We start from the raw sequence: 14,836 nt of genomic DNA, 5'->3' as shown, positions 1-14,836 counted from the left end.
CCACCATATCTCTAGGTAAATAGTTCACTCAAATATATAGTAAAAATAGATTTGCTAGACAGACAGGTACAGAAAGGCATTGATATATCAGTTGGTAACTATTCCTTGAATGACACTGTAGTTTGCTTAATGCCTTGCAGATTCTCAGTTCCTTGCAGTACATCAGAGGGAATTCAGATCAACTAAAGTGGCCGACAGAAGTCAGAAGCCCAAATGGAGCATGTTTATAAACTGAGCCTGTGACCTCTTGTGCTCATTAAAGATCCGACAAGTAGTAGGAGCATTAGCCTGTTATCATGGCCAAACAACTTAAGTAATAACTTTCTGCCTATTTCAATTCCCCTCAGAGTTTCAACAGGATTCTTCTTCACTTCGTATCCTGAAACCACTGTGTGTTGTTGTCCTGGAGCAGACTGGCTGTTGCATTTTAACTCCAGGGATAGCTACATTTCAATGGAGGATGAAGAGATCCCTGTAGATCCTTTGGGATTAAAACGGCTTAAAGGATCTTTAGCTAAAGGACTGTGGGAGCTTTGGAGCTGTAAATACAGGGTATTATTGATGTTTGAAAGACAAACAGATAAATAATTAGACTCTAAGAAATGTTAGAGTCTAAGAAAATTTAAGCCTGTGGTCTCAAATTCTGACAATCATTGAAGTGTGTTTTAGATAAAGGAGGGTACATGGTCCATGCCTACCTCTGCATGTTATCTCAGGACTTCCATCGGAATAGCATTTCATATGGTCTAGATCTTGGTGATCTGGGTAGTTTTTTTGGTTCTGTTCTGTTTTGTTTTACATTTTGTGGTTACCTTATACTGTAAAGTCACATTAGTAACAAGCCTAGAATTTTTGTGGGAATAGAGTTATATAATTGCAGCAAATCCTAGCATCTGACCCCAGGGCCCTCAGAGAACAAGGCTTATGAGCTCAGCATGTTCAATTTTCATGGTCAGACATTTTAAATAAATAAATAAATTCTCTCATTGTCACAGCTGGGAAAGGAGACCTGATTAGCTGCAGCTTCTTCCAGAGCTGAACCTAGCTAACAGCTGGCTCCAGAGTCCAGCGTGCATTACTATAACACTAGGGTAGTCTGCAAATCAGAGGTCTGAACAAATGCACCCTTGTAGGTACTCTAGGAAGTACAGCAGTGCCTACCAACTTAAAAGTACACAATGTCGCCAAACATTAGCTAAACTAAAACAGGAAAGGATGATGAACTACAGCTTCACACTGGGTGCCTAATAAATCAGTGAAATAATTTAGAAATGCCAGCTCATGGTCTGAATATTAATTTTGCAGGTATTTCAGTTTTGAGAAACGAGGGAATGTCCTTTCCCATGAAGACATCTCTTCAGCAATTAGTGCAGGACATCTTTCGGACAATGTAAAAAGGCCCTGATCACTTGAGGTCATAAAACATGCCAGGGCACTATCTGCAACCTTGACAGCCTGGCTATGTTCCACTGGACAATTATATTCTGCCAACATTAAATGTACTAACTAGTTTCAACTGCATCCAACGCTGTTGTTAGTTACAGGTAGTGTTGCTGTGCACTGTTATAAAGTTACAGCATTCTACCCCACAGGTGAAGGGATTTCATCAATGGGAAAATGACATACTTTTACACCTATCTAGATATACACACACACACATTCTTATAGTCTCTGGAACAATTCAATGCACATCGTAAACAGTCACACTGAACAGCTCTTCTACGGAGCTCACAACCCTGCCAAGCCCAAGCTACTCTTTGCTGGAATGCTCTATGTCCCCACCCAAGCCTCCCTCTCTATACCCACTAGCTTACGTACTAGAACAGCAAAAAAAAAAACCAACCCCAAAACACAGGGTTTTGTGGTTTTGATGGGAGACAGCTTTTATTTTCTTCCCCCTTCATTTTCCAGACTTAAAACAGCTCAACTTTCTTAGTCAAACTTTCACATAACAAAAATACTGAGTGGTGGGCAGAGCCAAGCCTCAAACATCTCCTGGACAAATTCACAGCTGGTATAAACAGGCACAGTTCTAGTTAATTCAATGGAGGGATATGGTGTGAAAGTTATAGGTCCCTGAACACAAGAGAAACACCTAGTCAAGCTTAATTAGTTATTGTTAGCACTACAACTATAATGAATCTACATGAGACTGGAGAGTGTGATATCAAGCATATTTCTGTAAGTCACCCATGACTTTTCATAATTCATGAGTGGCACAATGAAGTACTCATCCCTAATAAGTGAAAGTGTCCTTTATCACACAGCCTTCTATTATGCCTTCAGTTTATACAATATTTTAATAGGTTTTTAATGTGTTCACTTTTTAAAGTTGGTAAAATGGCTGAAAAATATAGTCCATGTTTTCAGACCTCAGCAAAGTAATTTTCCATAGCATGCTTCTGAGACACTCCTCTTGGGTGGGAAACATCAGGGTCCATGGCTCTAGCTCACCTATCATCCACCAAAATTAGAGGACAAATTAGAGGGCTGGGCCAAAAGAAATCTGATTCTCTCTGTCATTCACATTTGATCAAAGTGATTTTTTAAAAAACTGTTAAGCATGCTGTGTGTACCCTTCCTTAAGCCAAAGAGAAGAAAAACCAACCAGCCTTCAATCCGGCTCTATTTCAGAAGGGGATTGGGGACAATAACTCGGGCAACTGGACTTTGTTCTGTTTTTTTCCTGCCTATCCCCCATCAAAGCACACCTTACCATCTATTTGTAAAGATAGAAACAATTTTTCTCTCCTGTCCTTTTCTATGCTACTTGTGAAGCAGTAAGGCAAACTGAGGCACAACAACGCAGCTGGCATTCCTCTTGACCAAAAGCAGCACTTCTTCCCCCTCCCTGCACTCTCCAGGCATCTACACATGGGGAAGGTAAGGGAGGATGTATCTGTCCTTCCCAATTAACCACATGTTCCCTGCCTTCAGTAGAGGCTGCAAATGTCACATATTTGATTCAACCAGCAGGCAGATACACGAAGCTCTATCGTGCCTTTTTGGCTGAACATAAACCTAATTCAACTACTCAGCATAGAAACATTAGGTCAGCTGGCCACACAAAATTGATATATTGCCGGCACCATGAGGACAGGGAGCTCCAAGGTTCTGACTCTCAGTTTAGATCATGGCTGTTGCATTGATCTGCTCAAAAAATGGTTTTTAACCCCATGGAAACTTTCAGCTTCTCAGTGAAAAATCAAAATGCAAAACTTTTCGGTTGACAATTGAAAATTTTCACCTGAAAATTTTAATTCAAAAATATCGCTGTGGTGCCTCTTGGGAGTCATAGACCAGATGCCTCATGCCCTAATGCTCTTTGTCTGGACTGTATCGCCTGCTATGCAAAGTCTCCCCCTCGCTGCGTGGCTCAGTGCGCCATGAGAGATGCCATCAGGTTGCGGAGCCTGACCCCTACAGAGGGGGCACCTCCTATGTAGCGCCGCAGCAGCGCTCTCTCATACCCATTTTCAGTCTGTGCGTGTTGTTTTTCAACAAAAAGTCAAAATTTCCATGAGTGGCAAATGGCCGATGCTACTGCCGTGGGTCCCGTACTTTTTCTTGGTGTGGTGGGTCAGGGCGCCGCCCCTTGCCCCTATTCTTGGGCATTGTGGGCTCCGCTAGTGCCCCAGTGGGAGACAGGGGAGCAGGGAAGGGGCCCAGGTCCGCTCTCCTACGCTTGGTGCCAGCCCCTTCAGCTTTGCGGGCTGCTTATCCTCTCTCCCCTTGGGTAGGGTTTCCCTCAGTCCTCTGTGCTGGAGGAGTCCCTCTGCCTTGCTTGGCCAGGGTTTCCCTTCCCGGGCAGGGTTTCCCTTCCCCGGGTACTCTGGTTAACAGCAATACTCCCCCAAACTCTAGTCAGCTCTCCTTCCCACTCTGTCTGACTGAAGCAGGGTTTTTCTTATTAGGTCTTGGGCGGGGCCTTAATTGGCTCCAATTACCCCATAGTAACCTTTCCCTAGTCTACAGGGAATAAGGCCTTGATCATCCTAGGGTTTATATACCTCCCATCTACCACTCTCCCGCTGCTCTCTGGCCCTGCTGTATCACACATGGAAAGCAGATACTTTGTGTGAAAAAATTCATTTAGTCAAAACCCCAATGTTTAGAAGGGGCCAGTGACAACTATTGAGTTTGTGCTGAAATATCTCCCAAGAATAACAATACAGAAAACAGGATTTCTGAAACATGCATGGAGCACATTGCCGCTTTGACCTTTCCTTTTTTAGTGTAGGTTTCAGTGTGGTAGCCCTGTTAGTCTGTATCAGCAGAAAGAACAAGGAGGACTTGTGGCACCTTAGAGACTAACAAATTTATTTGAGCATGAGCTTTCGTGAGCTAAAGCCCATTTCATCAGATGCATGCAATGGAAAATACAGTAGGAAGATAGATAGATATACAGAGAACTTGAAAAACTGGGGGTTGCCATACCAACTCTTAATGAGACCAATTGATTAAGGTCGGCAATTATCAGCAGGAGAAAAAAAAAACTTTTTAGTGATAATCAGGATGGCCCATTTCAAACAGTTGACAAGAAGGTGTGAGTAATAGTAGGGGGAAAATTAGCATGGGGAAATAGTTTTTAGTTAGTGTAATGACTCATCCATTCCCAGTCTTTATTAAAGCCTAATTTAATGGTGTCCAGTTTGCAGATTAATTCAATTTCTTCTGTTTCTCGCTGGAGTCTGTTTTTGAAGTTTTTTTGTTGAATAATTGCGACTTTTAGGTCTGTAATAGTGTCCAGGGAGGCTGAAGTGTTCTCCGACTGGTTTTTGAATGTTGTAATTCTTGATGTCTGATTTGTGTCCATTTATTCTTTTGCGTAGAGACTGTCCAGTTTTGCCAGTGCAGTCACCTTGTTGGCATTGTGAAGCAGAAGCATATCTACATGTGGGATTATTTAGGTTTCCCTTCAGAAGTATGGGTACACACTCTAATTTCTTTAATGTGATGCCAAAGACAGTAATCACTGATAACCATAAGAGTCAGGGCTGATAACAGGCACGGTTAAGCAGAACTGCTGTGATTATTATTTAGTTGTCAGAAAGATATAAATTGGCTGCAGAAACCAATGCACACTTTTCCTTCTATATTCAGACAGTCCAGCGTTTGCATATCCTCTAGTTTAGAGACATACAAAGAAACTCCTGGCTACATTCATCATTTAGTGAGGTCTTATTTAACTCTTGACGTACAAAGACAGAATCTGCTATGGTATTGGTAGGTGTCTCAGCTCCTGGAGTAGGTACAATCCTTCAATGAGACTGTATATATAATGCACTCATTCTCCATGAACTGGCGGATACATTTTGTTATTTTATACCAATCTTTTTCTATATGACAATGTTAGATAATGGAAACAAAGACATGAATAATATCGGGTTTATCAAGTATCACTGAAGATACCTCCATTTCAAATACAAATGTGAATTCAGAGGTTTTTGCAAAGATGACGATTACCAACCCATTGCTAATCTTTCATCAGGCTCTGATTTGGCAAGGTATCTGAGCATGTGTCTAACTTTCAGCATCTGAGTAGGTCTATTGAAGTGAAGGGGAACTGTTAGGGTTTTTTTTTTACTTTGAACTCTGGGGTGCAGATGTGGGGACACGCATGAAAGACCCCCTATGTTTATTTTTACCAACTTAGGTTAAAAAAATTTTAAGGCACACATCTGTTTTTGTTTTTGGACAGTATTGCTACCACCACCAAGTGATTTAGACAACATTTAGGGAAAAGGGCCACTTGGAGTTCCTGTTTTTTTTAAATATTTTTCCAAGCCCCTTTACCTCCTTTTTTGGGGAGGCTTGAGAATAATATACTAACCAATTGCCTTTAATAAAAGTACAGACCAGACCCTTTATTTTTAGGGCACTAAAATAAACAACTTTTTTATTAAAAAAAAAAAGTAAAAGAAGCACCTTTGTAAATTAGGATGGAAGGTAATTTTACAGGGTAATAAACAGATTTAACACACAGAGGATGTTTTTTAGGCTTAACTTTAAAGTTACAAAACAGGAATAAACCTTTTTTTTAGCATACGGAAAATTTACAAGCTAAAACAAAAGATACTTTAATGCATTTTCTTGCTATTACTTACAATTTTGTAATTTTAGATGTATTATTTTAGGATTTTTTTAGGAGATGGTTTTTTTGCCATTTGTTTGTTTGTTTGTTTGTTTGAGAGGGCACACAACAAAAAAACACAAGCAAAACCTTTTTTCCCCAGATTTGAAAGTATTTTTTTTTATTGGTTTTTTTGGTCAGGTGCCAACTAGGTTGACGGAACTGACTAACCCCTTATAGGTAAGTGATTTTGTACCTTTGGCCAGGAGGGATTTGATATTACTGCATACATAAAAGTTGTTACCCTTCCCTTTATATTTATGACAGGAACACTCACACATTTAAAATTAGGCGCATGCTTACATACCTTGCTGACTGAGGGCATTACAAGATAAGGTCACTGAGGCCATGTCTACACTATAGAGTTAAGCCAACCTACGTTATATCGACTATCATAAACTGCTGTAATTACATCACTTGTGCATGTCCACAGTTGGTGCTCTAGCACCGACAGATGAGCAGCGCACCGTTGGTAGCTACCCCACTATTCAAATCGCCACTTTCTTCCACTAGGAGTTCTGAGAATGCATTGCCGTGCATCATGGGGGTGGGATCACCACCTCATGAGGCAGTTTTCTCCATCCCATAACGCAAAGGGCCTCCAACTACATTTCATAACATTTTTCAGCTACCCCTGTAAACTTTGTGCCTGCCATCTCTGCCTGAAAGCACAGATCCTGCACTGTTCACCAGTCTTGTGATAAGCATTATGAACACAACAAGGCTGATCCTGCAGTATTTCATGAGCTGTGAATCTGAACAGGAATCTGTGGTGCCTACCCTGCTGTGTGCCATGGAAAGAAACAATTCAAGACTGATGTTGGCATTCACGGAGCAACTACACTCATTGGACCGTTGCTATCGGGCTCTCAAAACAAGCACTGAGTGGTGGTATTGTGATGCAGGTCTGGGATGGCAAGCAATGGCTGCAGAACTTTCATATGCACAAAGCCACCTTCCTTGAACTGTGTGCGGAGCTCACACCTGCACTGCAGCACATGGACACCAAAATGAGAGCTGCCCTAATGGGGGAAAGCGAGTGGCAATCACTGTGTGGAAGCTGGCAACTCCAGACTGCTACTGGTCAGTTGTGAATCAGATTGGAGTTGGGAAGTCCACTGTGGACAGTTGCGATGATGCAAGTGTGCATGGCCATTAATCGCCTTCTGCTGCAAAGGACTGTGACTTTGGGCAATGTGCAGGAAATAGCAGATGAGTTTGCGGCAATGGGATTCCCTAACTGCAGCGAGGATATAGATGGAATGTGTATCCCAATTTTGGCCCCAGGCCATGTTGTGACAGAGTACATCAACAGAAAGGGATACTTCTCTCTGATATTGCAGGCGCTAGTGGATCACCATGGTCATTTCGCTGACATCAATGCGGGGTGATCAGGGAAGATGCTTGACGCAGGCATCTTCAGGAACATCGGCCTATACATAAAGCTGCATGCAGGGACTTTCTTTCCATAGAATCATAGAATATCAGGGTTGGAAGGGACCCCAGAAGGTCATCTAGTCCAACCCCCTGCTCGAAGCAGGACCAATTCCCAGTTAAATCATCCCAGCCAGGGCTTTGTCAAGCCTGACCTTAAAAACCTCTAAGGAAGGAGATTCTACCACCTCCCTAGGTAACACATTCCAGTGTTTCACCACTCTCTTAGTGAAAAAGTTTTTCCTAATATCCAATCTAAACCTCCCCCACTGCAACTTGAGACCATTACTCCTCGTTCTGTCATCTGCTACCACTGAGAACAGTCTAGAGCCATCCTCTTTGGAACCACCTCTCAGGTAGTTGAAAGCAGCTATCAAATCCCCCCTCATTCTTCTCTTCTGCAGGCTAAACAATCCCAGCTCCCTCAGCCTCTCCTCATAAGTCATGTGTTCCAGACCCAGAAGATTCCACTAGGGGATGTGGAAATGCCCATAGTGATCCTGGGAGACCCAGCCTACCCCTTACTCCCATGGCTCATCAAGCCTCGCACCCAGAAACTCTGACAGCAGCAAGGAGCACTTCAGCAACAGGCTCAGCAGGTGCAGAATGACTATAGAATGTGCATTTGGCAGATTAAAGGGTTGCTGGTGCTGCCTTTTTGGAAGGTTAAACCTCAATGAGGAAAATATTCCCATGGTCATAGCAGCCATTTGTGCTCTGCATAATATTTGTGAAGTTAAGGGGGAAAAGTTTCCCCAGGGGTGGAACACTGATGTGTTTCACCTGGCAGCTGATTTTAAGCACCCAGACACCAGGGCTAAGAGGGAGGCTAAACGGAAAGCTATTCAAATCAGGGAGGTTTTGAAGCAGCATTTTGACAGTAATGTGTCTTGCTGTAATGCATGCAGCCGGGCACTGTTTACTTGCCACCTTGAATGACGTTTGTAATGATTCCTGCCTGAGCATTAATTGTAGTCTGAAAATGTGCTGATTGCCACTGTGTATGAATTTCTGCTGAAACCGCCGTGTAGGTCAAAAATAAAGAATCATTGTCTTTGTAAGACTAAATTTTTATTAAACAGCGATACACAGATTAATATTTCTTACAAGGGACATGACAGTGAGCAGCACTCTCTGAAATGAGGATCTCACAGCTGTGTGTAAGTCCAGTTGTCGTTATGGCAAATGTCCCTGGGGTGGAGTGCCAGGGATACTGAGATGGGCCGGGAACACGTGAGGAATGTGTGTGGGGAGTTTGGGGAAGGTATGGAAAGCAGTTCTGTAAGGGCTGTAGGGGGAGTCGAGCATGCATGTGTTCCAGCTGCAGCACAATCAGGGACCTGAGCATCTCTGATTGGTCCTCTATGAGTTGTATTGTCTGCTCCTGGCCCTCAATTATCTGCTCTTGCCCCTGTCTCTTCTCCCAGCTATCTATTTCTAGTTTTTCATTTATTGTCTATCTCCATGCTCTGTGCTTGCTATCAGCCTGATCAGACAATTGCAGCACTTCTCAAAACATGTCCTCCTTACTCCTCCTTATTTGCCTCCTTATCTGACAGAGGCATTCCGCTGGTGCATAGGAGCTGGGCCTCAACAGCACATCTGCAGAAACAAAAGAAACAATACACAGAGTCAGTATTGCATGTGCACTCAGAGTCTTGAATCATAAAAGTTACACACACTTCTGTCTCATTTTCCCTTGGCAAGCATGAAGCACAGCTTGAGAACTAAACACGGGGAGTCCTCCCTGGCTGCGAGGGAGAGAAGGTGGGACAAAGGGTCTGGATGGTTTCAGAAGGGGATCCGTACAAGCGCCTAGGGACACTATTCTGAATAGTGACACCATTTTCCACAGGCAGGGGTGATCGAAGCTGAAATCACACTACTGAAGGTAATCGAAGATGCAAGGGTGCATCTCCTACATGCGTGCAGCTTCAGACCAGGTCCACATGCTGCTTGCCTGTGTGCTGCTTTGGTTCCTGCAGAAGTAATTGCTGATTGGCGCAGCAAAGTTTCCTACAACGGGGGAAGAAACACAGCAGCTCTGCCAAAGAACTTTCGGCAGAGGATTGCAGAGTACCTGCAGGAAAGTTTCCAAGAGATCTCTGTTCAGAATTTCCAAGAGATCTTGGTGTGCATTAACAAACTTTTCCATAGGGCCTCCACTGGATAGCTGCACAGGGGAATGCAAAACAGATGCAAACAATATCTAGTGTTGTTAATTTCAATCCCACATGCACCATGTAACAAAATAAAGGACTCCTCTACTTCATGTCATCGTGCAGTACCAAAGAAAAATGAGTACTTACCAGAGCTCCCTCTCCTGCTTCAGGCACGTCAGAGCCAGACTGCTGGAACTAGCTAGACCCGTCTGGAGTTAAAAAGAGGTCCTGGCTCGCCACATCACCAGACGAGCCTGTTGCTTTTTGCACATCCTTCTCTAACTCAACCTCCTCGTCCATGGAATTGACTCTGCTGGCCGCTGCTTCCAGTCCCCAGAAAGTATCCACAGGGCTCTTGGTGGTGGAGGTGGGGTCACTGCCAAGGATTGCATGCAGCTCCTTGTAGAAGCAGCATGTTTTCAGCACTAAGCCAGAGGGACAGTTGGTCTCCCTTGCCTTCTGATACACCTGCCTCAACCCCTTGAACTTAGCATGGCACTGTTGCATGTCTCTTGCATGTCATGCCACGAGCAATCCGCTCACAGGTGTCAAGTTCCTACAGCTGGATCAGAGATAGTCTCCTCTTCCCACAGACCCAACAGGTCCAGCAACACCAGTGTACTCCAGACGGGATCACATTTGCTGCGGAAAGCTGGCATGGTCAGCTGGGAAGATGCATGTGAGCTGTCCACCCTGAGCAACCATGAAGAGGAATTTCAAAAATTCCTGGGGTTTTAAAGGAAGGGGGTGCATGCCTGTGTACCTAGCTGCAGGGCAGCAGAGTAGGAACTGCCGACAAGAGTGGTCATGATGGGCATTGTGGAACACCTCGTGGAGGCCACTTAAGATGACACAAGCAAGCACATTGTCTACAATGACACTGCATCACACTAATTTCGTTGCAAAAAGCTCTATGCTGCTCATCAAGGTGGTTTTATTATGCTGGCATAGCAGGAGAGTTAAATCAGCAGGGGGAGCATTGTTGTGTATAGACTTCCACTGTTTTGTCAACAAAACCTGACTTTTGTCGACAAAACTGTGTAGTGTAGACAAGGCCTGAGGTGGCAGAGGCAGGGAAACTCCAGCAGCTCCTTTCCATCTACCACATCTTTAGACCCCTCATAATCTGGTTACAGACCTAGAGATGCATAGGGACTGACTCCCTCTCTACACAGCAGGTGTGCTCGACCCCTCCTCTGCCCCAGGCCTGCCCCTACTCCACCACTTCCACCAAGCCCCCACCCCGCCTTTTCCTGCCCCCCTTCACCCCAAGTCCCACTCCACCCCTTCCCCCAGGCCCCACCCCCGCTCTGCCTCACCTCTTCTCACCCCTTCCCCCAAGTATGCCCCATCCCGGCTCCTCCCAGCACCTTCTGCACACTGTAGAACAGCTGTTCTGTGGCATGCAGAAGACACTGGGAGGGAGGGGAAGGAGCTGATCAGAGCTGATCACCGGTTTGCAGGAGGCGCTGGGGGGAGGAGGGAGCTTGGGTGCTAGTGGGTGCTGAGTACCCGCTAATTATTTTCCGTGTCAGCGCTTATGTAGAGATGGCACTAGTTATGCTAAAAGATCTTCTCAAGCCTATGGACAATAGTCTACACTGGTATTCTTAGACACACCGGCAATGTTTAACAGTTGACACGGCGGGATGCTGACCTGTTTGCTTTGTCCTGTCTCTGATCCTGAAGAAGAAAGAAAGCCCTGTGTAAAAGGCAAAAGGCACTATATCCCCCCTCCTCTCTCCCTCTGGATCCTCCCCTCTCCTGCTTCTCTATAAGCGAAAAGAGCCAACCCCTGGAAGGAAGGAGTTCACCATTTTCCTTCTCATGTTTAACAAACATACAGCTATCCTACTGGTGCTAACAGCCTGTTAAGTGGCTGGCAACCTGTTCCCTTCAACTGTCCAACCAAATCAGAGAAGTCTTTTAGCTGCCTGAGGTCTACACCCATAAGTATCAGGGGTAGCCGTGTTAGTCTGTATCCACAAAAACAACAAGGAGTCCGGTGGCACCTTAAAGACTAACATTTATTTGGGCATTCACTTTTGTGGGTAAAAAACCCACTTCTTCAAATACATCTGAAGTTTATGAAAGCTTATGCCCAAATAGTCTTTAAGGTGCCACCGGGGGACTCCTTGTTATTTTTACCCATAAGTATCTGCCTCTGGCACCACCCAGCAGGACAATGCTGATAATTTAGGTGGGATTTTTAGGAGAAACCCTAGCTAGCTCAGCCACAGCTTCTTAATGACAGCAGGACTCTTACAGAGAGAGAGAGAGAGATTATAGGATTTCTCTTGGAGAAAAGGGGGGCCAGTGAATGCAAAGTTGTACTTCCTTAGGGATGTTTTGTGGACATCAGAAATCACACGAGTAGTGGTTTTTCATCACAGAATTTCCTAGTTTTTCATTATTACATATATATTTAATTACAATATTATGTCAAAATGTGTCTCTGAACTCTCCTGTTTACACTCCAAGAGAAGCCATATTCAATACCGTTAATTAGTTTTGTATCAGTGCTAACAAATCCATATAATGGTACATCAACACTAATCATAGAATATCAGGGTTGGAAGGGACCTCAGGAGGTCATCTAGTCCAACCCCCTGCTCAAAGCAGGACCAATCCCCAATTAAATCATCCCAGCCAGGGCTTTGTCAAGCCTGACCTTAAAAACTTCTAAGGAAGGAGATTCCACCACCTCCCTAGGTAACGCATTCCAGTGTTTCACCACCCTCCTAGTGAAAAAGTTTTTCCTAATATCCAACCGAAACCTCCCCCACTGCAACTTGAGACCATTACTCCTTGTCCTGTCCTCTTCTACCACTGAGAACAGTCTAGAACCATCCTCTCTGGAACCACTTCTCAGGTAGTTGAAAGCAGCTATCAAATCCCCCCTCATTCTTCTCTTCTGCAGACTAAACAATCCCAGTTCCCTCAGCCTCTCCTCAGAAGTCATGTGTTCCAGACCCCTAATCATTTTTATTGCCCTTCGCTGGACTCTCTCCAATTTATCCACATCCTTCTTGTAGTGTGGGGCCCAAAACTGGACACAGTATTCCAGATGAGGCCTCACCAATGTCGAATAGAGGGGGACGATCACGTCCCTCGATCTGCTCGCTATGCCCCTACTTTATACATCCCAAAATGCCATTGGCCTTCTTGGCAACAAGGGCACACTGCTGACTCATATCCAGCTTCTCGTCCACTGTCACCCCTAGGTCCTTTTCCGCAGAACTGCTGCCTAGCCATTCGGTCCCTAGTCTGTAGCTGTGCATTGGGTTCTTCCGTCCTAAGTGCAGGACCCTGCACTTATCCTTATTGAACCTCATCAGATTTCTTTTGGCCCAATCCTCCAATTTGTCTAGGTCGCTCTGTATCCTATCCCTGCCCTCCAGCGTATCTACCACTCCTCCTAGTTTAGTATCATCCGCAAATTTGCTGAGAGTGCAATCCACACCATCCTCCAGATCATTTATGAAGATATTGAACAAAACCGGCCCCAGGACCGACCCCTGGGGCACTCCACTTGACACCGCTTGACAGTAGATAGTAATGAATCATTACTATCTACTGTACTATGAGACCCAAAAACCATAAATACCTTACATTTATATAGTAAACCTACTGAAAGTTCTCAGGACAAAGAAGATGATTTTCTGACTATGTTTACTGGTGGCCCTTGACACTTGTCTTACATAATTTAATAAATATTTGTAACTAAATAACCTCAGTATTTGCAGTGTTCAACGTGTTTCCTACAGTAAATACAGAGAATCACAAGAGAAGACCACAGTAATCTTACCTATTTACCCTAGATAAAAATGGCAAGTCTTTTAAAGCCAATGCTGTAATCATAGACACATACATACCCCTCTACACACACAATTATGCCATGTGTGTAGGCAAGTTCTGACAAAGCTAAAAAGCTGTAATAGTGTAACATATAGTAAATTCTTTTAACACCAGAGTGGGATATTTTTAAATGGTCTTAAAATGAGGTCCACACAAAGAAACCCTAAAAAAAAGTGGTAAGGGAGCATTTCACACTCACCTGAACATGATCGGCCCAATTCTCCTGAGTCATGGTTTTCTGAAAAGACACCAAAAAAATCTCTAAAATATATTTTTAAAACATCTGGTATGCACTGAAAATCTCTGGGTTCTCATATATAATCATGAAGAGCACATTAGAAAAATATTGCTTAGATTAGGTTGGATATTAGGAAAAACTTTTTCACTAGAAGGGTGGTGAAACACTAGGAATGGGTTACCTAGGGAGGTGGTGGAATCTCCTTCCTTAGAAGTTTTTAAGGTCAGGATTGACAAAGCCCTGGCTGGGATGATTTAGTTGGGGATTGGTCCTGCTTTGAGCAGGGGGTTGGACTAATGACTTCCTGAGGTCCCTTCCAACCCTGATATTCTATGATTCGTTAATTCAGAGAAATGATGGAGTACAGCACAAAACTATTATCCAAACCTCAATCTGCACTTACAGTATGAAGGTCACACAGAATCCTATCCAGATCATAGTGAAGCTCCTCATATACATTATAAAATAGAGATAATCCAACCAGACCTACTTTGTAGTGGGTGTGAAACTACAGATAACTTCCAACTGCACAGCTAGGTAGGAATGCTGAAAACTGAGACATTGCTGAACTCAGTAAAGCAACATTGTCTAATGTAATAGAATACTTAAATTTCATGATGCTCTAAGCACACCCAGTGCGATCTCCCAGAAACACAGGAGAATCCCCCAGGCCTATTCAGGCTGCTGTTGAGCAACTGAATACTGGAAAAAAAGTTCACATTGGTCACACGGAGAAGCGGCCCTCTAAAACATGAGTGTGCTTCTATTCAGGGAATTAATGAGCTTGGAATAGGACAAATGAAGGTACCCTTCCCCTGAACAGCAGCCTTGTCTTTGTTAATGTACTTAGGATGACTACACTGCCAAACACAGTGGATCAACTCTGTACTCCTTGAGACCCAAAATGTTGATTGTGAGAGCACCTCTTGCAGTTTACTGAACACCCTCAACTGCCACTGAAGTCAGCGGGAGTGGACAGCATTTGATGACTTGCAGGAATGGTCCCTATCA

At 43.9% G+C, this 14,836-nt stretch overlaps 1 protein-coding gene across 9 annotated transcripts in view; it reads right to left on the bottom strand.

Moving 5' to 3' along the window:
• Nucleotides 1–14,836, bottom strand: part of EXD3 (exonuclease 3'-5' domain containing 3) — a 573,707-nt gene that overhangs the window by 363,481 nt on the left and 195,390 nt on the right. For all 9 annotated transcript variants that reach the window (XM_073314573.2, XM_073314577.2, XM_073314575.2 and 6 more), the window contains one exon: nucleotides 13,787–13,825. In XM_073314573.2, the coding sequence (XP_073170674.1) occupies nucleotides 13,787–13,825 (39 nt within the window). The remainder of the gene's footprint in view (nucleotides 1–13,786; nucleotides 13,826–14,836) is intronic.

This window comes from Lepidochelys kempii, chromosome 16 (assembly GCF_965140285.1).
Source record: "Lepidochelys kempii isolate rLepKem1 chromosome 16, rLepKem1.hap1, whole genome shotgun sequence".
Lineage (NCBI taxonomy): Eukaryota > Metazoa > Chordata > Testudines > Cheloniidae > Lepidochelys > Lepidochelys kempii.
The sequence above is the reverse complement of the archived record's forward strand: the minus strand, read 5'-3'. Positions and strand labels throughout refer to the sequence as shown.